The sequence below is a fragment of the Dermochelys coriacea genome, chromosome 7 (assembly GCF_009764565.3).
Source record: "Dermochelys coriacea isolate rDerCor1 chromosome 7, rDerCor1.pri.v4, whole genome shotgun sequence".
Lineage (NCBI taxonomy): Eukaryota > Metazoa > Chordata > Testudines > Dermochelyidae > Dermochelys > Dermochelys coriacea.
This window is the reverse complement of record NC_050074.1, coordinates 31,624,312-31,651,744: the sequence shown is the minus strand read 5'-3', so window position 1 is coordinate 31,651,744 and position 27,433 is coordinate 31,624,312. Positions and strand designations below refer to the sequence as shown.

At 47.6% G+C, this 27,433-nt stretch overlaps 1 protein-coding gene across 27 annotated transcripts in view; it reads left to right on the top strand.

The window, feature by feature from the left end:
• MARK2 (microtubule affinity regulating kinase 2) overlaps positions 1-27,433 on the top strand; it is a 105,423-nt gene that overhangs the window by 35,501 nt on the left and 42,489 nt on the right. The window contains exon 2 of one of the 27 annotated variants that reach the window (XM_043518084.1): positions 6,428-6,506. The exons of 22 other annotated variants lie outside the window; for them this stretch is intronic. Coding sequence is in view for 4 of the 5 variants with exons in the window: in XM_038409027.2 (XP_038264955.1) it covers positions 27,258-27,296 (39 nt within the window). In the remaining variant the exon portion in view is untranslated. Of the gene's footprint in view, positions 1-6,427; positions 6,507-26,289; positions 27,297-27,433 lie in introns of those variants that run through there. 4 more of the 27 variants (XM_038409027.2, XM_043518083.1, XM_043518076.1 and 1 more) reach the window with 4 other exon arrangements.

Below are 27,433 nucleotides of genomic sequence, written 5' to 3'. Positions count from 1 at the left end.
GGCATACTAGTAAGTGCTGGTGATAGGTATCTGCTTTATGCTTTGGAAAGATCTCTTAGTAGGGGGCCCTCTTGGTATTTCCTTGCTAAAGCTTCCAATGGCTTGTATGGTGGGATTTGACTTTCCTTTGTCTCCCCTCCTCCCAACACTCTTCTCCCCCCTTCCCTCCCCCCCCAGGTTTTTAATCCTTTTGCCTGTAAACAAGTTGAGTACAATGTGCCTGCGTGGGTTCATGTGAGCGCTGTTATCTCCCAGCCATGCGGTTGGTGTTGGAGTTTGAGATACAACAATCAGCTGGTGAGTTAAGCTATCTTAGTAGGAGCGTTGCAGAGTGTAGCTGAAGTGATGAGGCTGGAAGATCCATTGACGGCTTTTGTGAGGGAGAAGTAGGGGGTGAGGGATTTTATGTGGAAAATGTACCAAGAGAAAGTGTGGAGGGGATCATGGATTCTTCAGTATGGTTGGAGCTGTCTTTGATCAACTCTGTGCTCCCCTTTCTCCTCCTGGTCTCCACATTCTTTCTAGCACTGCTTATGCTACAGCACTGGTTTTCTGTGAGCAGGTGTGTACCTCAGGTAACAGGTGACTGGTGTATGGGAAAACACAGGATGCTTCCCCAAATGGTTGATTATTAGGGCAGTAGGAGATGCAGGTGCAGTTGTTCTGGTTGCATGATTAGGAGGCTACACTGCGCTACAAAGTGGAATGCCTTTTTTCCGAGCCATTGACAGTGGGGAACGTGAACTGAGATTTCAGGTTTGTTTTTTTAAAAGTCCAAATTCCCTTCCTGCCACTTCATAGTTATCTGTGTGCTGTGATCCTACCAGTCTGTCTTCTGGCCCTCTGCTTGACTTCACATTAAGGAGAAGTGTAATGCTTAAGAAACTGTTCTAGGTGTCTGGTCTGCAATGCACCAAAGACACTCATGCAGAATCCCTTTCAGGGAAACTGCAAGGAGCTGCAATCTAGAGAGAGCAATGCTGGCTCTGCATTTTTACTTCAGTTATCCATTTAATTGGTTTTTTAAATTGATTTGTTCTTGCATCAAACAGAGGCTGTGCAGCTTAATGGTTGAAGCTGGGAGTCAGGATGCCTGGATTCTATCCCCAACTCTGTGAAAGGAGGGAGCAAGGTCTAGAGCTTAGAAGAAGGTGGGACTGGGAGTCAGGATGCCTGGGTTCTAGCCTCAGCTCTGGGATCCTTGTGCTGAGGTGATGGCAGAGTCCAACCCCAGCTCTTCCGTTGCCTTGCTGAGTAAGGCTGAATGAGTCGCTTCATGTCTCTGCCTTAACTTACCCATTGGCAATATGGTTACTAGGCTCTGGGCTTTCCAGAGTGCCGAGAAGCTTAATTAAAGTTTGTAAAAGACTACACGCTCCTTGGATAACAGGTCTTAATATGTGTGCAGCAGTAGTGTCTGCAACAAAGCAGTTTCGGATGGGGATGAGAGAAGGGTTACACAGAGGTCACACCTCATAAGGCCACAAAACTTTCTTCCTCCAGGAGAGCAGGTGCTATAAGGAGCAGTGGGAAGTTTTATTTCCAGGGGCCACCAGTTGGGTATGTTACAAGCTGCCACCAAGAAGAGAAATGCTATTGGCACAAACTGAGCCTACACATCAAGAATAGGATATACTTGCCTCTCTCTAGCCTGTGGAGGAATGGGTAATCTTGAACCAAGGGTATGTCTGATTCTTTCTTGCTGCTCACCCAGCGTACTGGGGACTCCATGTTCAGGTAGACTTATGTGAGAAGTGACACTGACATTTCTCTCTTGCTGCCATGCCTCTGCCGCGTCTGTTTGTGAATATCCAAGAGTGAGAGCTGCAGGCTTGGCAGGCTGCCTGTTCCCATATTGCTGGCACACAGTCTGCAGCCAACTAAGTGGTGCATACGCAGTTATCCTTCATTCCCCAGCCTCCTCACCAGTTAGTTGTTGACTGTAACTGGTATCTCCCCAGATTAACAAAGGAACTGGGCTAGCCCCCAGAGTACCAATGTACACAGTTCTAATTATCACCGTGGCTCTAACTAATCAGCATGTGCCTATGCTCAAATACTCCCGGCCTTTACATGGTTGCCAAATAGCATCTCTTATTAATGAGGGGCAGAGACCTGTGTCCATAAAGCACCATGTATACTGAACAACACCCCATAAGTAATACTCAACACATCTGTAGCGCCCTTGAACAAGCAATTTACAGTGCTCCCTATGCTCCAGTATGGCAACTTCACTGACCTCCCTCACAGTTTTATAGTCACAGAGAGAAGTCCAAAGATATTGCAGCGAATTGGTGGCAGAGCTGAGGATGGAACCCAGGTGTCCAGATTTCTATTACTGTTGTGTGCTGACCACTAAATCATACTCCATGTATATCTTGGATTGAGTCAGCTGGGGATTTACCCATAATATCTCTTCCAATTAATACCACATGGTAGCTAGCTATTAGTAACCATGTTTATTATAGTGCCTAAGGACCAACCAGAGTCCGTTGTTCTGGGCACTGCACGGTGTAGCTCTGCATTTTCTTTAGCATTTAACCATGTGTTTAGGTGAATGAGTGCAGAGCTGGCTCAATACAGTGGATAGGGAAGACATATGGGACTCCCTTTCTTCTTTATATCTCAATTTCCCTGTCTGTAAACGGAGGACCATCATACATACTTTCCTTTGTAAAGTGCTTAGAGTTCTTTGGATGAAATAAGAGCTGAATTTTACAAGTAAGGGGCATAGATAGGTCCAAGGATGGTGTTTTTTACATAGCCTATGATAAGGTATGGATAAAATATTTCCAGGCTGGTCATATAAAAACTGTATGGTTCTAGTAGTCGTATCTTAAGTCTTGTCAATTCATTCCAGACAATATTGGGTGAGAGTTTGTCTGTATCATGGAAGTGCTATAATGCAGTCTTCTTCAAAGCCTTCGTTTCCCTTTTGAACCAAGTGGGAGGAAGGTTAAATAAGTACAAACGTTGGGAAGAGCGTGTTGCATAAATGGGGATTTTTTGCTTTTCCCACACCGTGGAAGATAAACACAGCCAAAGCTCCAGCAAGAGAGGAGCTGAGCATGTAGGGTGAGTCAACAAAGATTCCAGACTGTTGTCTCCACTTAATCTGTCCCTCCTGCAGGTAAACTCTCCTCTGAGGAGCATTCTGTACCCTGCAGCTGGATCATGGGCAGGTGCCTGTCTCGCGTTGCTAATTCTAGAGCAGGAACCATGGTCCATCTAGAGACTATACGCCAAAGCAGTGTTCTCCAACCTTTTTATGCACAAGATCACTTTCTGAATTTAAGATTAACCCAGGATCTACCCCACCCCTTCCCTGAGGCCCTGTCCCATTCACTCTATTCCCCCTCCGTCCGTCGCTCGCTCTCCTCCACCCATACTCACTTTCACTGGGCTGGAGGAGGGGGTTGGGGTGTGGGAGGGGGTGCAGGCTCTTGGCTGGGCCCAAGGGGTTCAGAGAGTGAGGGGGGAGCTCTGGGCTGAGCCTGGGGCAGTGGGTTGGGGTGCAGAAGTGGGGGGTGCAAGCTCTGGGAGGGAGTTTGGGTGCAGGAGTCATATGGTCACACTGCACTCTCATAGACTCCACTGGACATTTCATGAATTTTACTTTTTATTAGTGTCACTTGTGGTTTATAGATCCAAAACCCTTCAGGGATTGTCACAAACCAGTGTAACATTCTCAACTGTGGGATGTGCATTGGCTGAGCCTGAGGCAGGAGGTTGGGGTGCAGGAGTGAGGGGTGTGGGCTCTGGAAGGGGGCTGGTGCAGGGAATTGGGCTGCAGGAGGAGGTGAGGAGTCTGGGAGGGAGTTTGGGTGTAGGAAGGGGCTCCAGGCTGGAGCAGGGGGTTGCGGTGTAGGACGGGTTGTGAGTTGTAGGCTCCAGCCAGGAGGCACTTACCACAGGCAGCTCCCGGCCAGTGGTGCAGACGGGCTCAGGCAGGCTGCGCATGTCTCAGCGACCCCTGGCGGAGAGGGGGGCAGTGGGTCTCCGTGTGCTGCCCATGCCCACAAACACCACCCCCGCAGCTCCCATTGTCCAGGAATCACCTCCCCTTCGCCCCCAGGGGCCGCAGAAACGTGCCAGCAGCCAACTGCTTCCGGGAGCGATGTGGGGCCATGGCATGCAGGCAACCTGGCTGCGCCGCCGGACTTTTAGTGGCTGGAGATCACGATCGACTGGCAGAGGCTCCAGGATTGACCAGTCAATCGCGATCGATGGGTTGATGACCCCTGTGCCAGAGCATCTAAACATGGATTCCTAGATTTTAAGGCTAGAAGGGACCAGGAGATTATCTAATCTGATCTCCTATATCAGTGCTACTCAAAGTGGTGGTCTGAGGACCAGTGCCGGTCCACGAGCCATCGGCTGCCAGTCTGCACACACATTGGGAAAAAAAATTGCCGGTCCCCCCATCGGATAGCTTGAGAAGCACTGTCCTATATAACACAGGCCTGATATCATCCAGTTACTCCTGCAGAGAGCCCAGTAACGTGGAGAATTGACAAGATTTGTGTAACACGGTGCATGTCAGACAAGTGTCACAGCAGTCATGATATAGAGTGGGGAGGCAGTTTGGTCCAGAGGCAAGAGCACTGGACTAGGAGATGGAGACCTGTCTTTTATTCCAAGTTCTACCATTGAATTGCCATGTGACCATGGACAAGTCATTTTGCTTCTCTGTGCCTCCGTTTCCCTTCCCCGCCCTTTGACTGCTTTGTCTATTTGGATTGTAAGCACTTCAGGGCAGGGATTGTGTCTCTCTGTCTGTGCAGTGCCTGAGGCCAGTACTAATATAGGATTCTAAAGTAATTCTGGATGACATACACTAGTACAGATGAGACACACTCCTTTGGGGATTATACAAATAGGAGTTCTTGGGCAAGGTTTGAAATGAGGTGTGGAGGGTTTAAACAAGGGTCTTTTGGATTTAGAATCTGGTATGGCTGTAAAATTCTGGACTTGCTCACGTTGAGAGAACTGTTAGCTACAGCCATGTTCTCTAATGGCTAGAGGTGTCCAATGTGCGTCAGTATTGCTGCCTAGCCAAATAATAGCAACTGTGGAATAGCTCCCCTCCCCCTCCCCCACCTCCACCCCAGTGCTGAAGCTTTTCACACTAGAAACTGACAAACCAACACTCCCCCCCCCCCCCCCCCCCCCCCCGCTAGAGTTGAACTCACTTTGGCCTGAGCCAGATTAATGCTAAATCCTTGTTTAGCCACCTCAGTGTTGACATATTTACTAGCCTTGCTCCCCTCTGCAAATGTCACTCGTCTATATCAAGAGTCTCTACTGTGAAAAATCAGTGGATTGGTTACAGTTCTCAGTTCTGGTTGAAATAATTTTAGCTTATACTTAGTATGGTCATTGTTGCTCCACAGGGAAGTTATGATGTCACTGTGAGGTATCTGTCCCAGACCAGTAGGTGGATTAGGGTTGTACTAAATCACATATCACAAAACATTCCCACTGGGTTTCTAAGTGGATTCTATTATTCCTATGCATATCTCATTGGCTCTAAAATCTCACTAATAGACTGCTTCAATGGCAGTTTTTTCTTTGCTCTTTACCACGGTGGAAGAGTTCTGCCTGGATTCCCCATAGTATCCTAAGGTTCCTTAAAACCTCTTGAACCTGTGTGAAATTTCCCACTGAAGGAATGTGAGCTAGTGGTTAAATAGGGAGGACTGAGAGTCAAGGCTCCTGTGCTCTATTCCTGCCCTAGGAAGGAAGTGGACTCTACTGGTTAGATTCGAGTTTAAGGCCAGAAGGGTTCATTACATTATCTAGTCTGATCTCCTGTGTACCACAGGTCAGAGAATTTCACCCAGTTACTCCTGTATGGAGCCCAGTAACTTCTGTCTGACTAACGCCTCTCTCTCGTTCCAGAGAGGCATCTAGTCTGGATTAAAGACCTCAAGAGATGGAGAATACATCAATTCTCTTGGGAGTTTGTTCCAATGAATGACTCTCATGGCTGAATTCTTCTGCCTTGTTTCTAATTTGAATTTGTTTGGCTTTAACTTCCAGACAGTTAGAGCAAGAGGGTTGGGCTGGGAGTCAGGACTTTTGGGTTCTATTTCCAATTCTGTAAGAGGAGTGTGGGATAGGGGATTAGAACCAGGGGTGGGGGAAGGAAGACTGAGAATCGGATCTTCTGGATTTTATTCCCAGCTGTGCTGTTGCCTCACCATGTGATGTCAGGCAAGTCTGTTCTATATATTCTCTCTCTCTCTCTCTCTCTGACCCAGTTGAAACATTTGTAAAATGGGCATAACATTCCTCAGGGACGCTGAGGCTGAATTAATATTAATCAAGAGCTCCTTGTAAAAATGGTACAGTGTGGAAGGTGCTGTTGTGTGCCGTACTAGTCGTGAGGCTTAAGCATTGATTATCTGCAAATCTGTTTTACCAGAAAAGAGTGTCAGTAGTTTAAACTCTTCAGCTGGGAAGTCTGTCAGAGGAACTGCCTGAGCGCCCGTCTTCGGAGATACGTAAGTGCCAAAATTGCCCTTTATTTTGATATTTCTCATGTGTATGGTGTGTGATCTCAAAGTGTGAGGTATATTAAGCAACAATAAAACCACAAGACTGGACCATGGAGAACTTAACTCCAGTTCTAAACTGGTCTGAGCACAAAAACCTGAAACAGTGTATATGATAGTGAATGGTTGGTTGCACAGTTACCAGCCCCCACGGTGATATTTTGGAGGTACTGGAAGAATCCCTTTGAAGTTGTTATTGCAGTGAACACACAAACAGGACTGCAGGAGATGTCCAGAGGCTGAAAATGCAAATAGAAATCAACTGCATCAGGCACCAAATAGATCTCCAAGCTCAGGTTTACTCGTACTTCCCTAGGGAGAGCTCAGCATTGGACACAAACTGGAATATTTGGATTTAAAGAAATGGGAGTCTGAGTTCTCAGTTCTGAAGGGGAGAATCCATTTTCTAGTCCTTTTGTCAGACCGTGGACCACTTTGCAAACATTGACAAATGAGGTCCCATAGCTTGCCTGCAAGGCGCTATTGCCATTGTATAGCGGGGCAAAGGGATGCTGAGAGTTAGTGATGGTGTCAGTAATAGAATCCAGGAGCTCATTCCTAGTTCTTCACTCTAACCATCAGGCAGCACTCCCTCCCATTACAATAATGAGTTAAGCTCCAGTGTTACAACTCTGTAAGAAATCTAAGGCCATATCTGTAATAGAAGCACTTGACCCTTAAAGCTTTTTCTGGTGTAGCTTATTCCATCCCTCCTGTGTGAAACAAGCTAGACCAGTAAAAGCACAATTTTGCCAATATAGCAATGCCTACACTAGGGTTTTCTGTTGGCATAGCTATGTCAGTCAGGGATCGTGCCCCTGACCAACAGAGCTTGCTGGCAGAGTCTGTAGTGTAGACATGGCTCCAGCTATGATTCCACTTGTCTATAGTTGCAGGAAAATATTTGAAGATTTCCCATATTAACCGTTCACTTCCCACCTCTGTCCCCTCCCCCAAAACTGCAAATCAATGCAGTTATCTCCTGACTGTTACTCTTAAGTGCTCCCCAGTTATTGCCAGTAAAATGGTAACTGATCTTCCTGGGCCCACACACTGATCTGGTTGCCTTTGTTTTGGCTTTAAAAGGTGTAGAGGTTAGGGTCCTGTGTATCGGTGGGACTATTCCTCTGATCATGCCTTCAGATTAGAGACCGTTGTTCCTGAGTTCATCAACCTTAGATTTGCATATTTGGGTACTTGTGATAGACGTGGTGGGTGAGGTAATATCTTTTGTTGGACCAACTTCTGCTGGTGAGAGAGACAAGCCTTCGAGCTACACAGACCTGAAGAAGAACCGGCAGAAGTTGGTCCAATAAACATATTGCCTCACCCACCTTGTCTCTCTAATATCCTGTGACCAACACAGCTACAACATCACTGCAAACAACTTAGGGCAGGATATTCCCAATTAAGGTGCCTTCTGCATATTTTCTTCCCCGCACCCTCAGGTTTTTCAAACTGCGAGTCTAGGGCTGCGAGCCCTGAGATGGGTTTAATTAACCTTGTATTCGTACAGATTCTTTTTAGGTAAAAGGTGGGGTTTTTTAAATGGAATGCTCAAGTACGGAGGATTTATTTTATAGGCCCATATATAACTCTTTTACCGTTTCCAGGCCCCTGGAATCATCCCTAACCTTGTTAATCCCTTGCTGATGGAATGAGAGGAAGAAATAAAATTATATAAAAAAAAAATGTGGCGCAAAGGCTTTAGAAGAGTGCATCTGTTTTGAGGCAACGCCAGCTGTCAGCAAGAAAACCTGACTAGAATCAGGCCTCTCGGCGTGCCAGCAGGCAGGGCCCAGTGTGTTCCCTCACTTCTCTTTCTGTCTCTCCCCCACCCCCTTACCCCTTGTTGGTCTCTCTCACCTAGATAGAGACTAAGAGTGAAGCAAAATATACTTGGATTACAAACAGTCTGTGAGCACAGCAGAGAATTGTGGCTTAACTTTAATGGAGAATAAGCCTGGAGTAGGAGAAAAGAACAAGAGAGGTGGAAGGTAGCTTTACTGGAGGAAGCTTGAAGCCTTCCCATAGTAAGAGAGCAAGAGACATACGTGCTGCAGCAGAACATACTCCAAATACTGAGAGGAATGCTGTATAAAATTAATTTTTAGTTTTCTGTATTTAGCTATTTCTCAGATGCATAATGCACTTCAGTTTGGAAAAGGATGAGCTGTAGCTGGTGTTAACTTCACATTTTAGCTTTGTCTTCCCCCTCCTTCAGGCCTCCATTCTTGATGGAGGCTGTCCCCCGCCCGGCCCCACTGTAGATCTGTGGCTTGCTGTAGTATTTCAGTTCTGTGCTTTCCTCTCTTCCTCCCCTGAGATTTTCTCACAAACCTGGCTCTAGGCCTTCCTTAGGTTTGTCTCTTTACCTTGGCAGATGCTGATTTTAAGGTAGACGAGGAAATGTGTTAATGCAGCTGTGTTACCGTTCTGCTGCTTACCTGTCTGTGCACCTCAAGGAGCAGGCTGAAAACCCCCTTTGTGCAGGAAGTGCCTGGTCCATATAGATGCAGTAGCCAGCTATGGGGATAATGGGTTATTCTTGGACACGCCTGTCACAATAAATCAAATCTGCCACAGCACATAGTAACAATGGGCAGTTTTGTTGCTTGACATGCTCACAACAAGAGGTTTCCCCCCCCGTCTCTATGGCTCAGTGCTGCAGGCATTTTGCTGCAGCTGCCCATTCAAGGCAGTAGAAGCAAAGCTCACCCCAGTGTGTTTTAAATATCCCCCAACTCCATTTCTTTTTGCTTTCAGGGTTATTTTCTGGGTTTCCATGTGGCGTGGGGAATGAGCATGTCTAATGGTTAGAGGAAGGCTCTGGAAGTTAGGATACTTGGGTTCTGTTCCTATGTGAATTCCCCTTTCTTTCTCGTTTCCCTGTTTGTAAAATGGGCAGCATACCTCTGTTCCTCAGAGGGACATCACGTCGTAAGGCACTGTGTGATCCTTTATGGAGAAGGCCAAAGTGTTAGTTATGTTGTCGTTGCAAAGTTTCATGTGACAGCTCTTCAGAATGAAATGGAGTCACCTACGAAAATGTCTCAACTTGGGAGTAGGGTAATGACCAGGGTCTTCACTATAACAGCTACAGCCTGCGGCTAACCCAGCTTAGTAATGCTTAACATCTGTAGTGCCTTTTACCTGAGGATTCCCCATATTGTGCGGTGGGGTGATCATCTACCTCCAACTTACAGATTGAGTACCAGAGACACAAAGGGGAAGGGGAGTGACTTGCTCGAGATCACACAGGGAGTCTTTAGACCCAGAAGTCCTATCCGAAGTCCCTGTGCTCTGATCACTAACCACTCTTCCTGGTGTTAAGAGCTGAGCACTTGCATCCAGGGCACTGTTGCTTAGAACCATTGGTTCTTCCACAGTGCTGTTATCAGCAGTTCTAGGCTGCTAACCAGCCCACTGGCTATCTGGGTGGAATGTGCTTGTCTGGAAGAAGTTATCATTTCATTGACTTGAGGCATCTGATAAGCTCCTACTGTAAACATTGAATAAAAAATTAGAGATGTGCCCCTTGAAATAGTACTGTAAACAATGGCGAGAACGCTTGCTGCTATCCAAAAGTAGTCCTTGCATCAGAGTCTGAAATGTCACTGTAGCACAGTGCTAAGCTAGCAGCATAAACTCTCATGTGTAACCTCCTCTGGGCTTGACTGACACCCTCCCTCCAAGCAGCAGGGGGCAATCTGTTCATCTCACTGAGATGTCAAGCTGTGTGTTCTGCAGAGCTATGGTGCCAGCTGTTGGAGTTTTAAAAGGAGAGAATTGGCGTCAGGAGTTTTCAAAGGCAAGTCTTGTGCTGCTTAGCTCTCATCCAACATTCCTCCTCTTCCACACCTTGTGTAAACATGATCTAATCCTTGGCATGCCTACCATTATCCCCATTGTTTGGATGGTAATGCTAAGGCATGCAGTCTTCATGACTCACCCACGGGCCTGGGGAAACGGTTGGTGTTTGACCTGGGATAGGAATATAGGAATTTCTGTCTTCTAGGCCTGTGTTTAGGCCATGTCTCTCTCCAAGGGAACCCAAGAGTTTGAGTGCTTTTGGATAGTGTAGATTTCTTGGTTTTCTGCCCTCGGAGCTGCTGTTGAACCAGGTGTACTTGGATTATAAACTCTTTGGCCCAGGGTCTGTCTTTTTGTTCTTTTTGCAGAGTGCCTAAGACAGTGGGGCTCCTAGGTGCTCCTGTAATACCAATAATGATAGTAGCATGGTGCTTGGAATGTCTCCACTAACTGCTTTTTGCCTTCCACAGCAAGTGTCAGTTCCTAATCCTGGTGGCGCTACATGATTCTCCTCCAGTCTCCATCTGATCTCCTTTTATTTTCCCACAGTTTTCCTAGCTTCTGACACCTAACCACTCACTCTTCATCCTTCTTGCACTCACTTCTCCATGTTGTCTTCAATGCTGCACCTGGAACCTGCTTAGCCTTAACATGACAGGCATCCTCCCCTTCAAATCTGTCCTGGGCGCTGCTGGGTCAGACCGGCCCTCTTCATAGCAATGGAGACAATATGCAAGATGCTTCCTGGCCTCTTCAGACCTGCTAGGATCATCTGGGCATGTCTCACCTAATTCCCTTCCATTGCAGGGGGCTCAGATATTGGTGACCCCTTGAGATCCCCTGTTCATGCCTTTGGCACATAACAGTTTAATCTCCTGAGAACTGAAATGCTTTAGTCTAACCTGTTACTTGCCTGGGTGATGGGTGGACCCCCTCTTTGGGGAGGCGAGCCCCCCAGCCCCGCCCCTTCCACCCAAGGCCTCCCTTCCCTGTGGCTGGAGCCCAGAGCCCCAGGCCACCCCCACTTCTCCCCCAATAGCCAGAAGAGCCCCAGCCGCCCCGCGCCTTCCATCCTGAGACCCCAAGTCACCCTGCGGGAAAAACTCTTCTCTTCCTGAAGAACCTGAGCTTTTTATACGAGCCATGCAGATTCCAGGACAGCTGAGGCAGTGGTATGTGCTATTCAGCTTCCTGGGTTCATCAGTAATCTCCCTGGAGTCCAGGGAGATTATTGATGAACCCAGGAATCTGAATAGCACATGCCGCCGCCTCAGCCACCCGGGAACCATAATGGGGCATAATAATAAACAAAAGCTTCCCCCCAAATCGCCCGTGTAAACTGTCAAAACCAGCGTCTGGTGGCGATGGCTGCCTGGCCTATTATACCCACCGCTTACGGTTACTAGGGCTCAACACAGGAGTAACTGGGTGAAATTCTTTGGCTTGTGGTAATCAGGAAGTCGGATTATGTGTTTTTAATGGTCTCTTCTGGATTTAAACTCTATGAAATACTTACCATCAACAGTTAGGTAAGCTCACTTGGAGATCTTTGAGAGACTAAGTGAAGAGAAGCCTGCAGAATAACTGCCTTATGTGCCGGCTGCACAGTCAACACTCTGTACTTTGTACAATGTTGTAATGGAAGGATGGCCCAATGGCTAGGGGGTTGGGAGACCTGGATTCAGTTCCCTGCTCTGCTGCCGACCCTTGGGCAGTCACTTAATCTCTGTGCCTCAGTTTCCCTACTGTAACACTGAATGGATTATTATATTGTAGCAGTGCCTAGAATCTTAGCAAACAATAGGACTGGGATTCTCAAATTGGGGGTCAGGACCCCTCAGGGGATTGTGAGGTTATTACATGGGGGGTCGCGAGCTATCAGCCTCCACCCCAAACCCCACTTTGCATCCAGCATTCATAATGGTGTTAAATATATTAAAAAGTGTTTTTAATTTTATAAGGGTTGGGGTCACACTCAGAGGTTTACTATTTGAAAGGGTCACCAGTATAAAAGTTTGAGAACCACTGAACTAGCACTTCCGTGTCTCCCTGTGGTGTCAGGATGAATGCACTGAAGATTGTCAGGTGCTACGGCAACGGAGGTCATACAAATAGCATAATAGATGTTTGTTCCTTTCTTTCTTTGCGAGCTGGGGTTGGCATTTAATCTGAAACATGCATGGCACAAATTGGACCCATGCACTACTTACACACTCCCACGCAACTATAACAACTCTGTCCACTTGGTTTCACCAGTAACTGAATTGTGATCCCGGCTCCCAATTGTCTAAAAGTTATGTGCCTCCTGCTTTCATTAGTCTCCCCTACCCCATCCTGTTCATTTGTCTCATCTACTTAGTACGTTTTGTCTCCTAGACTTTAAGATCTTTGGGCAGGGCCTGTCAATTTCTTTGTTTGTACAGCACCTGGCACAATGGGACCCATCCTGATGGACGTTTCTAGGTGCTACTGCAACATAAATGCTAATAATTGGAAGTTGGGAGTGGTAGGTTCTTATAACTGACGGGTATATTGGGATTTTGAATGAGGTTTCCCTTAAAGCCCATTCCCTCCCGCACTGCTCCGGAACAAATGGAATTGTACCTAGAATATGGTGCTTCACATGTTTCAAAGCACCAGCCTATATGTAGCAGAGTCATGTTGGGAATAGAGACGTTTGCAGCTGTCCCAGTAGATGATTTTTCAGGCCATTCTCCTAGAAGTAATTACATTAGAATTCCTAGATCCTATCGTACAACAGGCAAGACTGTTCCTCACTTTTGATTATTTCTGCATAATACAGCTGGTCTGCATGAGTGGTTGCTGTCCCAGAAAAGCTGGCTTGAGGTTTCTTCTAAATTCACAAAAAGAAAAGGAGTACTTGTGGCACCTTAGAGACTAACAAATTTATTTGAGCATAAGCTTTCGTGAGCTACAGCTCACTTCATCGGATGCTCCGAATGCATCCGATGAAGTGAGCTGTAGCTCACGAAAGCTTATGCTCAAATAAATGTGCTAGTCTCCTTTGTTCTTTTTGCGAATACAGACTAACACGGCTGCTACTCTAAAACCTTCTACATTCAGTTACTCTTTGCTCTCAGAGTATTTTCTCCTTTTATTGTAGTGAGTGATTTTTAACTGAGGCATAAACTCTGTTTGTGCCCCTCTCCTGCCAGAAGTAATGTCTTTATCTCTTTTACTAACTCTCTTTGGACGTGTGCATGGGGCAAGGGATGCAAGGGAAGGTGGTGTAATAAGGAGATGGATACTTATTGCAGTAACCAGATTGGCAGGGGAAGGGAACAGCCTCCCAAGGGGGGTTGGAAGCTTAATCCTGGGGGGTTGTTACTTAGTGGCAGGGTTCTCCTGCTGACTGACTGACCTCAAGCAAGTCCCCATTGTACGCTGAAGTTTGGAGGGGTTAATGCGTTCCTTGTGGTGGTGTCATGAGGCTCCTTATCATTTCCTGGCAGCCTCTGTTAGAGAAGGACCAGTTATACCAGTGGACTCTGTGTGTCTCTCTTTCTCTTGCTCTCACACACACTCACTTGTCATGGTAGGAACTGGATGAGACCAGTAGAGCCTTTTCTGCAGGCCACCCAGCTAGCTTCACTTGTGATTTGCCACTAGCTGGATTTGAACTAGTAATGAGGCAGGAAGCCTCACCTCTAATCTCCCTGAGGGGTATAACTTCACTGCTGAGTTAACATGGGTGATGGGCACTTGAGTCTGAGCACCCATGTTAACCTGGCCTGGGTGCGAGCAGTCACCCTGCAGAGCCCAACCCAACTGATTCAGTCCTCAGTGGTACTGCACTCTCCATGTGTGACTAGGACTTCTGGGGGCATATGCCATGTTTCTTTGTGCTTTGATGAGCTTGAGCCACTCTGATTCTTTCTCAGTGAATTGTGGGAGAAGTCTGTCCTGGCCATGTGGGGGAATTATGGGAAAGACACTGTACAATGATCAGCACTTGAGTGAGTTAGTCTGCATCCTCATTGCAAAGTGGACAGTTTACCAGCCTGGGTGGAAGCCTCACTTCGGTTTTAGCCTATAGACCAGGATGGGCCAGCCAGCCCCATTTGAAAGCACACTAAGCTTGGGTGAGAGGGATTTATGTGTAGACCGGGTGGTGGGAGTGGGAGGAATCCTTGGGTGAGAGCCCAAGGTAACACTTTAATGGAGAAAGAAAAGGAGTACTTGTGGCACCTTAGAGACTAACAAATTTATTTGAGCATAAGTTTTTGTGAGCAAGTGAGCTGTAGCTCACGAAAGCTTATGCTCAAATAAATTTTAGTCTCTAAGGTGCCACAAGTACTCCTTTTCTTTTTGCGAATACAGACTAACATGGCTGCTACTCTGAAACTTTAATGAAGAGGTATCCTGAGCTAATCGCTCTGCCGGAGTGACTGACGGCATATTGCGTTACTGTGGTAACAGAGACCTCTATGGCAGGTTAGCCTGGGCTGTTCCACTGACCAAGCATCAGATCCAGACTTCCTGGAAAAGAGCGAAGAAGATAATGTGCGAGCAACACCCCATTGAGAGTGCTGTGAATCTTGCCTTGGAGCAGTGGTGTCTAATTCGGCCTCCAGGGAAGCCATGTCATGGCCTGGCCTCCTCCTCTTGCTGAGTCAGTGAGGGAACAGCTCTGAGAATAACCAGTCAAGCGAGAGAGGTATTTCATTTTGATAATCCTGAGCTTTGCACTCTGTCACTGTGTGTAATCTTCCCAGGGATGCTAGTCAGGGCTAGTCACACTTGTCCTACTGTGAGGAGCCTGAAGCAGGTGGCATAACGTGATCACTTTAATGTAGGAAGTGGTAACCTGACTCTCGGAAATGTCTTCCTTCCAACTCAAAACTGAACCCAGGAAGAGGAGTGTTGGCTTCACGCCATGATTCTCTGGTCCCAATCTCTGCCTTGTTTATGCCTTTATTTATATTCCAGTAGCACCCGTGAGCCCAGTTGTGAATCAGGACCCCACTGTGCTAGGCTTTGTACAGATAAGAGAGAACTTGTACCCCAAACAGCTTACAATATGTTTAAACGTTAGCTTGCTATGCTGAATTGTTATCCCCTACAACTGTCTCCTTGTCCTGGAATGGGAGTGATACTTAAGGGGTAAGTTGCATTTCACTAAATTTGTTTTCAATCTGGTGCAGGCCTCTGTGCGGACATGCTTCATTTGATTTAAAAGTGGCTTATTTTGGGTTAGCTTGAGGGTCAGGTTTTCAAATTGCCCAAGTTCCAGTATCAAAAGTGCAGTGGAGTTCTTTGCGGGGGTCCTGGCTCTTGACAGGATGGAGGCTCTTAGGTCACTTCATGCTTTTGGAAATGTTTCTCCTAAATCTGTTCCCAGTCATCTGAAGCTAAACCTCCAAAAAGCCACCTTTTATACCTAAACTGGAGCATCCACAAGAAATTTTCACTGGTTTAGTGCAATCTGTTTAAATGATCACCTTGGGTTATCCTTTCTCGTATAGACCAGCACTGAGTTGACGTTTAGTTTGTCTGACTAGTGGAGGAATGTACAACACTCCAGACAGTGGTGGTTCTGTCTATGTCTAGCGGAGAGAGTGCTGGACTGTGACCCGAGTTCTATTCCCAGATCTACCACAAGCCTGACAGGGGTACTCTGGGCAATCACTTTGCCTCTCTGTGCCTCAGTTACCCCATCTGTAAAATGAGGATAACAATACTGACTTCTGTAAAGTGTTGTGAGATCCATGGATGAAATTTGGAGGTATGAACAGGAAATCCTGCAGTGGGCAGTTATGAAATAAGCTGCTCCAAACAGAACTTTCCTCCTAAACCCTGTCAGTCAGCAGTAGGTTTCCACTCTGAAGCATGAGGATTTATATCACTCTACAATTTTTTCTTACTCTATCTCACATGACTTTAGTTTTTCATTATCCATTAAATATCTAATCCATTTTGAGGTTTAGAAACTAATCTAAGGCATTTGTGCACATAAAAGGGGCACTAACTTGAAATCCAGGCAGTTTAAGATGGTTCCAGTTGCAATACTAGCTCTTGAATCTCCTTCCCAATGTTTGTGATTTTTTTTTTGCAGTTACTTTTTCCTACTCGAACCCCCACCCCCAATTTTGTCACTACCTTTTGAAAGACCCACCCCAAAGGAAATGGCTACCTCCAGCTAATGGTGAAGCAGACCATGTGCCAAGTGCTGTGAAATGCACAAAGTAAACAAAAGTAGTCAGTCAGTCATCTCAGTTCCAGCTAAAAGAAGGGTAAACATTTCCAAGCAGTATCATCATTAAATTGATAGTCTCCCTTAAAGCATGATGTATGTGTGACTGCTACCTCAGAATAAGCTGATCATGGGCAGCTCTATTTTTAAAGCCTCTCACCAAATTCTGCCTTTCAGTGATCCAGGTGTCTTCCTTGTCTTGTACATCTAGCATGGGCAGTGTATTCCTATTTTGGGTTGGGCTTCAAGGTGAAAACAGGGTAAGGCAGGTTGCTGGATAGTCTGCATGCATCACCTTGGATGGCAGCTGGAACAGAATGGTTTACAAACCTCTCTGTGCTCATTATTGCCGGTATCTGGTGCTCAATCCAAATAAGAATGAGTTAACTTTGTCAGGATGTGGGCCACATAGTAATAGATGCTTCCTCTCCTGCTCAGGAGTGCATGGTCCCCTTCACCAGTGGGAGGGGTTCAAAGAACATCCCTGTGGTAATTACAGTGGTTCCTGATTTGGAAAAGCAACGTTAGGAATGTGTTTTTAGCTTTCTTGAATGTGGAAATATATCCTGTATGACCCGCCACCTATCCAGCTTTCCATCAGGCCACCAGTGGTCAATGAACCAAAGTTAACTAATGAGACGAAGTTTATGGCTACACTACGAGGCTTTTAGCGACACGGCTGTGCCATTACAGCCATGCTGCTAAAAGCTGCGCAGTGTAGCTGCTGTTTTTCAGTAGGAGAGCGCTCCTGCCGACAAAGCGCTGTTCAAATTGGCCCTTTTTGTCGGTAAAACTTTTGTTGTTCAGGGGTGTGTTTAACACCCCTGAATGACAAAAGTTTTGCTGAGGAAGTGCCAGTGTAGACATCCCCCCAGGTATTCTGTGATAGCCCTTCACTAAAAGGATGTTAGCCCAGGTGTCTTGGAGGTAAACAAAGCCTCAGATGAACTTAACAGATCCATAGGGTTTCAGGCCAATAGGGACTATTAAATCATCCAGTCTGACCTCCTGTTTTTCACAGGCTGAAGAGTTTCCCCCCCAATCCCAGTATTGAGCCCAGCAGCTTGAGTTAAGCTGAAGCATCTTTCAAAAAGACATCCAGTCTTGATTTGAGATGGAGAATCCACCACTTCCCTTGAGAGTCTTTTCAATGGTCAATCACCTGCACTGTTAAAAGGTGCTTTATTTCTAATCTGAATGGATCTGGCTTCAGCTTCCAGCCTGCTGGTTCTTGTTATGCCTTTTTCTGCCCTTTTGTACTTAGTATTTTTCTCCCTGCGGAGGTACTTGTACACTGTGATCAAGTCACTTCTCAATCTTTTGGATAAAGAGCTTAGTCTTAGCTTAGGCTTCTCACTGTAAGGCATTTTCTCCTACCTTCAGATCATTTTTTTAATTCTTTTTTTGCATCCTCTCCAATTTTTCAATACCCATTCTAAAATTTGGACACTAGAACTGGATGCAGTCTCGCCAATGACGTATACAGAGATGAAATCACCTCTCTGCTCCTACTTGCTGCTCCCCACTTCATATATCCAAGAATCACACTAGCTCTCTTCCACAGCATCACACTGCGAGCTGTCATTGAGTGTTCTGAGAGAAGACGCTGTTGAGTAGATTTTGACGTCAGAGATTCAGACCTTGAATGAATCAGAGCCCTTGTCCTGTTTATGTCCGTCCGCAGTAAAGCAACATCTGGAGAAATGTGGCGTCTGGTACCTTGTTCTGTGGTGATGCTTGGGTTCTGTCCCTGCTTTAAACACCCACTCTTGGGAGCAAAAATCCATAGTTGTGAAGAATTCTGGAAGCGGAGGAGATCATAAGTGTAGATTGCAATGGCTGTTGGGGCTTTCCCTGGGAGTCTCAAGTCTAGGCACTGATGTATCTCCTGGGGAAGAGGCTGAAGCTCCATTGCTTGGGACATTTAAAGCTAGGCTGTGTAGAGCCTTCGAGCTGCACCGAAGGAGCAGTTGTGGACTAGATGGGGCCTGAGAGTCTCATCCAAGGGCAATGGGTGCCAGCCAGCTGGTTCACACTTGGCTCTTCAGTAGATCCTGCAAAACAGCTGATATGACTAAACCCAGTGTTTTCCAACCTGTCTGTGGTCCAGCCTGCACTTTGGCCTGGCAGAGGGAAACTTCTCTTATCTCCTGTTTAGCAGTAATAGCTTCAAATAGAAGAATAAACAAAGTAATGCTGTAGGACCCCGGTCAGGATAAGACCATTCAAAGGCCACCCTTCTCACCTTGGATTTTCTAGTACTTGGTTCTTTTACCCTTTCCAATGCTCTCTTGGCTGTCAGTGCGAGAGCCTCCTCTGCAGTTCTGGTCACCTGGAATGACCTTCCCCAATTTCTTTGCTTCCTCAGCTCTCTCCTGACCTCTCTCAAACTCAACTGGAACAGTTTGTTCTCTGTTGTCTGGACCTTGTTTGTTCTCCCTCTGCTATTGATGAAGTTACATTAGAGTGTTTGCTGTAGGTAGGTTGTGTGCAGACTTCCAGTGCATTCCTAGTGGATGAATAGCCAGGATGGTGGAAATTGGAGTGTTGGCAAAGCATACATTTTGGATGTCACTTCCAAGGATTGCAGCAGGAAGGATCGCCCAGTGTTTAGGGCACTGGCCTGGAAATTGGGAAATCCTGGTTCAAGTCCCTGCTCTGCCACAGATTCATTGTGTGACCTTGGGCAAGTCACTCAAGCTCCTAAATAACTTGTGCACTTTTGAAATTTTCACTAAGTGCCATTATCAAAAGTGACTCAAGCACTTAGGAGCCTCAGTCAACGGGAGACTTCTAGTGATTGAGTCACTTCTGAAAATGGGAGTTGGGCTTCTGCATCCCTCTTTGGTGGTTTAGAAAATTTTGTCCTTAATGTCTGTGCCTCAGCTGTCCATCTGTAAAATGGGGATCATAGGGCTTCCAAGCAGGGGTGATGGGAGGATGAATACATTGAAGCTTGAGGTGCTCAGAGCCTATGGGAATGGGGAAGTCAGAGGGAAGGAGTAGTGCAGATAAGTTGGCTTGGAAGGATGAGGTTTTTACCTGTAAATATTAATTTTGCCATGTGTACACAAACCGATGCAAAAATATTTCCATCCATGATGATAGAAAGTTACAGGTAGACAGAGTAAGAAAGATGTTGCTTGAGAACTTACTAGAGTTTGATTTAAGGATATTTACTTTGTATATTTTGACATGTGATGTTGACAGTTTGTTTTAATGGCAATAAAGGTTTAAGTTTTTGAATCTCAACTTCAATTGTCATTAAATAATTGTGCCCCCACATAATTTCCTGCAATTGTGAAAATGTAAATTGATACAAATTTAAAAAATGTTTAAAACATCCATGTTATCTGTCAATTTTAAAAAATAGAATTCTGCCAAACCTACATACAATACCTTTTGTGAATATTCATTTGTGTGGAAACTGGGATTGTAACAGATACTGTGTACTTTGCTTCCAAGAACTGAAGTCTAGGACATCTGAAGTCCTGCTGTTTGATGGGGTGTTCCAAAGTAGTAGTAATCCCTAATTTTTACATAGTGCTTTTCATTAGTAGATCTCAAAGCACTTTACAAAGGAGATGGGTATAATTATCCCCATTTTACAGGGGGGAAAACTGAGTTACAGTGAGCGGACATGCCCAAGGTCACCCAGCAGGCCAGAGACACCAGGCCTGGGTTCAATTCCCAGAGACAGGGATTGAACCCAAGTCCCAGCCCAGTGCCCTACCCACTAAGCTATACTGCCTCAGCACCAGCCTGTTGTGAGGCTGGACTGAATTCAGTTGTACACTGTTTGCGTCTCACGTCTTTTCTTGGCAACCCCAAAAGCAGTGGTCAAACAATTAGTAAGCTGTGCCAAGAAATCTTCCTCAATGAAGGTCCCTTGTCTGTGCAAACCAGAATGACCCAGGCCTGCTTGCTTTGTGGTTTACCTTCTTCATGGCATGTAGGGTTTACTTGAAATCAGATTGATGTGTGTCTCCTTGGGAGGTTGTGCTTGACATCCTAGCCATGGCTGGGGTAGGGTTGCGAGCAGCTGTTCTTTGTCTGACCAGATGCCTTGGCTGCTCCTTTGGCTTAAGAGCGCAGGGACGGTCAGGCTGGTCTCTTTGGCTCTTAAATCCCACTCTAATCGGAGCTGCCGCCTGTTTGACTCAAAGCGTGTGCAAGAGGACTGAGTTTTTCTGCTCCAAGTACCAGGTGGAAGGGTTTGGAGGAGAGGCAGAAGAAGATAAAAGGTGGTTGTTGAGCCAATGATGCTAAGAGACTTTCAGTGGCTGCAAATCCCTGGTTACTGTCCATTAAAGCTCAAGGAGCAACATATTAGTTTTATTGGGCACATTTGCAAGTCTAATGGAGCATTGATTGCGTATTAATGGGAGGTGGCCACACTGCTGTTCCTCAGGGGGACAGTGCTTACTAAACATTCTGAAGTCCACATGGGGGGGGGTGTGGAACACATGGCCTTACCTTGGGGAAGATTGCTCTTCTTTAATCTCTCTGGGAAACTACAGGAAGGTCTAATGGGCTGGAGGAGAGGGTATGCCGGGGGGCCTGGAGGGGGCGAATAGCCAATTGTAGTCTGTGCGGTAGTTTTGCTACATTTGTTACCAGGCTGTGCTGCTGAGTAGTTTAACACCCTATGCTATCGGTTCTCAAACTGGGTCAAGACCCCAAAGTGGGTCACAACATGGGGTCACCAGGGCTGGCTTAGATTTGCTGGGGCCCAAGGCCGAAGCCTGAGTCCCACCACCCGAGGCCAAAGCCTGATGGCTTCAGCCCTGAGTGTTGAGACTCAGGCTACAGGCACCCCCCCACTCCGTGGCAGAAGCCCTTGGGCTTCAGCTTTGCCCCCCCCACCCTGCCCAGGTCAGTGGGGCTCAGGTGTGCTCAGGCTTCAGTCTGCCCATCTGGGGTTGTGTAGTAATTTTTATTGTCAGAAGGGGGTTGTGGTGCAATGAAGGTTGAGAATCCCTGCCCTGTGCTATTCCACAGTAGTCCTGGGAATGGCTTGTGCCACCCAAAGATTGTAAAATTAAATAGGTCTGTACATATTGCAGTGGAAACCTCCTTATAGTGAAGATCCAGGCTCCAGGAAAAGGCAGCAGGGCTGGGAGGATTCTGTGCATGAGTTGGGCTTCGAGTTTGTCACGGATTCTGTGACCTCCGATTTTTTTTCAGCGGCTGGTGCGCCTGTCTCTGGGGCAGCTCAGGCAGCCCCTGCGCCAGGTGCACCAGCCGCTGCTGTGGTAGTCTCAGGCCACTGTGCCCACCCCCACTCACCAGCAGCAGAGTTTGGGTGTGGGAGGGGGCAAAGGATTGGGGCTTGGGACAGGGTGAGGCAGGCTCTGGGCAGCGCTTACTTGGGGGGCTCCCTGGAAGCGGGGACATCCCCCTCGCTCAGTTGCTAGGCAGAGCCGTGGCCAGGCAGCTCTGTGTGCTGCCTCCGCCTGCAGGCACCGCCAATGGGAGCTTCCCCCAAGTAAGTGCCACCCCCAAATTAGTGCCACCCCCACTCCAGCACCAGCAGAGGTCCCAGGCTGTGTACTGCCACCTGCCCTTCCAGCACCCAGGCTGCCCTCCCCCAGCACCCGTGGGGCCCCCGGGCAGCCCCCCCCCACCCCCCCCCAGTTTAGTCACCAGTATTTTTAGTAAAAGTCATGGACAGGTAATGGGCCATGAATTTTTGTTTACTGCCCATGACCTATCCGTGACTTTTACTAAAAATACCCATGACTAAAACGTAGCCCTTATGTATGAGCTCTGCCCACCTCCACAAGTTCAAATATCAACCCTCTTTTCTTCTGGGACAAGAGTTCCAGCATGAGGCTTCTGGATAGAGCTCCTGGCTGGTCTTTATGGACACCAGATCCTTTGGGTTGCCACATTAGTCATACTCATTGCAGTGCTCCCTCCCCAGCTACACAACATGGACTAGTTGTGTGTCAGCCACCAGAAGTGGCTGGAAGGGGCTATAGAACAGGGTTTGTTAGGTCTTTACAAGGAGTCTTAGGTTTGTAAGGGGGAGTGAGCCCACCATCTGTCCTTGGTGCAAGGTGTCCAAAATAAAACAGCACAATAGAGGCTGTTCAGTGTTTGCCTCAGAAGTGCCCTTGGCTTGGAGTCCTCTGTCTATCTAGCCTCTACCCAGTTGGCAGAGCTTCCGTTAGGGCTTAAACAACAGCCTTTTGTTATCTCCCGCTGCTGCTAATTTAGTGGTGGCCTTGGAGGAGCAGGAGATGACTGTGGTAGGGGATGGGGAAGAGGAAGCTTTCCCCCACCCCCACTTGCAATTCCCACCCTCCATATTCTCGACATGGAAGCAAATTTGTCTTGTTTTCTCACATGGGGTCAAGTGAGTGGAAGGTACCCTTGGAAGGCATTGGGCTGGAGGCTTCTGGTGAGCTTTGTGTTTTTATTTCCCCTCCATCCTTGCTTCCTGACACCACCTGTAGCACAAAATGTCTGTCAGAGATGAATTACCTACTTTACTTCAAGGGACGTAGGAAACTGATTGCATGTGAAAATTTCAGGCTTGGCATTCAGAGGGGGTGTGAATGAAATGCAGAGGTAGAGGGAAGGGGCAGTGCCTGCATTTTCCAAACCACACATTAGGAAGGGCCTTGTCTGGGAAGAAGTGAATTCCAGCTGACTCCTACATCAAGGGGTAGCGGTAAGGGGAGGAGGTCTTTACAGACAACCCTTCCCACCCCCCTAACCCTGCTGCTACTAGCATGATGCATCAATTGCAGATGGCTGAAGGGCTATATGTATATAGCAGCTGAGATGCGGTGCAGACAGTTGTGATGCAAGGGAGCAGCTTCCTTTAGCTGCAAGCAGTTGTGTCAGCGTTGACCTGCCAAGAATGCACTGGGTTCGATGTCTGCCTCACTGTTGTGCACATGTGCGCACCTCACCATGGGAGGTAGTGCCTCAGTGACAGTCAGTGCTGCTGCTGTATGAAGCAGTCCTTGATCTAATAGAAGGGTGGGGAGGTAGGGAGGGACTGCCCCATCTCCAAACCTCAAACTCTAAAGCTTTAGCCTTGTATGGAAAAATAAGAACAAAAAGATGAAGAGACTTGCCTAAAGTCTCACGAGCAGTTGAGAAAAGAACCTAGGAGTCCTTGTGCTTCCAGTGCCTTACTAGAACTGCTAGGTCTCCCTGAGCTGGGGTTAGAGCCCAGGAGCCCTGAATCCCAGCTGTGCTACTAGATTATATTCTCCAGTATTTCTTCAGTTACCCTCCCATTCTCCAGAAGGCTCTTTTGTCTAGGCTTCTCTCCGCACCAGGACATGAGGTTCTGCATATTGCATGCAGGCTTACTATTAGCTTAAGTGCTGTTTATGGATCTAGGACAGTATAGAGCCCTACTCTCCTGCTATTCAGCAGCTCCCTGTTGAAATCGCCTATTGGTGAAGCAGAAAGGCGACTGAAGGAACATAATATACTTGAAGATGCAAGTAATTCCGACAGTGCCTCTGGCTCCATGGCTCCTGTCATCAGTGTCACTCTCTCGCATTAGTGCTGTGTATAGATGCTGCATCTGCTATCTGTCATATTCAAAGGTTAACCCCTTGGCAGCTTGAATCAGCTCTTCTATCAAAGCCTCTCATGGGTAAATGCAAGGAACTGAGAGGGCGCTGCTGGAGAAGTTAAGTTGGCAGCAGGTATGAGAGGGAGGTTTCAAGAGGGCTTGTGAGTCATGTATGTGCAGTGGTGAGACTGTGCCATGGGGATTCTGTGCCTGTTTGGGGGGTGGAAAGGAACTTCTGTTTCTTGTTGTCTCTGAAATTGTCTTTGACTTTTCTCGGTGTTTAATTGCAAAAAGAATGGACATTAAAATATTGTGTGAGTCTTTCCCTGTGCTGGGAATCTAGCTTCAATGATACTTAGTGTCTTTCCCTTATGGCTGCTATCCAGGGAAAGGAATGCGATTTACTCCACACACTGTAGTGTTGGTACAATCTTAACTCTGATGTTCGTATTCAGTGCTGTTTGTTGTAGTTCTGATTCCCCCACCAAAGTCCGACTGTAACTGTTAGCTCTTCAGAGCAAGGAGCATCTTTTTGTTGTGTCTGTACAGCGCCTGGCACGTTGGGGTCCCATCCATGACTGGGGCTCCCACCATCCTGCTACTGTTAGTCAGAAGCCTGTGTTCTTGCTAAGAAGTTTTCTGAGGGCACGCTTGTATTCGTATGTATCTGAGGTGTGGACAGGTCAAGATTCTATGCTGTCTCCTCCATTTGGTCTCTAGAAACCTGATTACAGTTGTAACTATTGAAGTTGGGGTGACTCCTAATTGAACCCGTGTGAATGAGCAGAGGCTGGTCCTGTAGCTTTATCCTGTTGTCTGTTAAATCACTTAACTGTGGAGTGCTGGAAGGTTAAGTTAAGATTGTGTGGGACGGGGGGGGGGAGTTTATTCTCCCCAATTCTTTAAGGGCTTTAATGAGAAGAATATTGTTTAACTGACATTGTTAGAGGCTGTTGATGGTGATGGTTTATATTGTAGCAACCCCAGTCATGGACCAGAATCTCTTTGTGGTAGGCACTGTACAAAGAAAACAAAAAGACTGTTTGTTTCCCGCCCTAGGCCAGGGGCGGGCAAACTCTTTGGCCTGAGGGCCACAGAGGGTTTCCAAAATTGTATGGAGGGCTGGTTAGGAGAGGCTGTGTTTCCCCAAACAGCCAGGCGTGGCCTGACTCCCCTCCCGCCCCCCCGCTTCTTGCTCCCTGATGGCTCCCCTGGGACTCCTACCCCATCCCACACTCCCTGACCTCCCCCCCCGCTGCCCCATCCAACCCCCCTGTTCCCCACCCTCTGACCGCCCTGACCCCTATCCACACACCCCCTGCTCCCTTACCACGCTGCCTGGAACACCAGTGGCTGGCGGTGCTACAGCCACGCTGCCCAGAGCACCAGGTCAGGCCACAGCCCTACAACTGCTCTGCCCGGCCACCCAGAGTGTTGCTCCACGGTGTGCTGAGGCTGTGGGGGAGGGGGAACAGCAGGGGAGGAGCCGGGAGCTAGCCTTCTGGGCCAGGAGCTCAGGGGCTGGGTAGGAGGGTCCCGTGGGCTGTAGTTTGCCCATCTCTGCCGTAGGCTAAGGCTTGGGATAATAAACCCAGGACTCCCGGAGTCCTGGCTCCCAGCTCTCCTGCTCTAACTCACTAGGCCCTGCTCCCAGAGCTGGGGAAAGAACCCGGGAGTCCTGGCTTTCAGCCCCTTGCTTTAACTGGTGGGTCCCCCTCCCCATCCTGGAGCTGGAGAAAGAACCCTGGCTCCCAGCCCCTTGCTCTAACTGTTCTCCCACAGCCCTTACGTACTGTCTGCTTCACCAGAAAATAAACCCACCAAGCTAAGGATTTACTGAATTTTGAGCCCCCTTCCTTGTAAGATCAGGTTGTTGATGGGATGGGGCTGCTGTGCCAAGGGCTTGGGGCTGTTGGTTGTGAGCTGAGAGCTGTAACTGAGTAATGCTGTAACATAGTTCTTGACTTCCTTGTAGCCAGTGGAGAGCTCTCCTCCCCACTCCCCTCAGATTCTGTGACAGCCCGGGTGCACTGTGTTGACTTAGCCATCTTGCCTCCGTGTTCCCCAGCCTGTGGTTTGGCTGCTGTACAAGGATTTCTCAAAAAGGGCGTGTGCACACGGATGTGATGAGCTAGGAGCCACCCACTACAGGAGGTGGAGGTGGCACATCACTGCATTCTACCCTAATCTCCCCCGCTCCCACACTGCTCTCATTTGGCAGCATTTGATTCCCTTTTGAACTCTGTTATAAGAGCTGCCCCTGATCTGTTCATCTTGCTTAGGGGCTTGCAGGCCACCTGGTGCAGGTAGAGCATTAACTTCATACTCTTTTTCAAGCTGAGCATTTCCTCCTCACACTCACTGACTGAAGAGCCCTGCCCATTGCAACCAAGGGTGGGGCAGGCAGCTTCCTGTGGGGGAAGAATCGTAAGTTGCTGTAACTCCGTCCTTCCCCCAGCCTAAGGACAGTTCTCCTCCCACTTTGCCCAATGGGAAAAAGTGCTAGTGGGTTATGGTGGAAGTTTGCCTTCCTCCCTTAATGGATCTTGGGACTCAGATCCAGACAACACCCTGAAGCTCTCGGTAATCCCAGTGCTTCTGCTACCTGTGGTGCTGCTTAGGGAAGTTGTGGAGTTAGCCTGAAACTGATGAATTGCAAAACAGGCCGGGCTCTGGGTTAGCAATCAGGGAGATTGCAAAAGGTGTGGCTTGCTCAGGTATCGAAGGCGGAGTCCCATTGCCGGTTGGTGGGGGAAGTGGCTTGCCTGGGCTGTTCCTGTACTTTGCTCCTTCTGAAGAGTTTCACTTTGGCTGCTGCTGTTTGTTACTACTTTGCTTCACCACTTCAGAAGAGGGATTTCAGAGGCTAACGAGGAGAGATGAGACAGGTCTGTTCCGTGGGGTGCCTCTTCCCACAAGCACACTAGGAATAAGTTGGAGTTATTTCCCCTCTCTTCCCAGCTGGCTGAAGTGATATAAATGAGGGGGGAGAGACTTTTCCATTTGGGGTCTGGAATGGAGAGCCAATGAGATACAGCGTCTGCCCTTCCAGACTATAGACGCTACAGAGAAGGCGCTTGCGCCAGCGTTGCTACGATTGTGTGACGGGAGAGGGAGAAGACGGCTTTTGATGAGCAGAGGGAGCACATACACAAGGCCCATGGCTGGAGTAAGTGTTCAGGACGTGAACCTGAGACGAATGGGAGAGAGATGATCAAAAAGCTGGGTCTTGGGTTTGGGGAGGCAGGGGGGTTGGGTTTGTTGGGAGCCTTAGAGTTCAGCCGTTGGATTCGGAGCCAAAGTCTG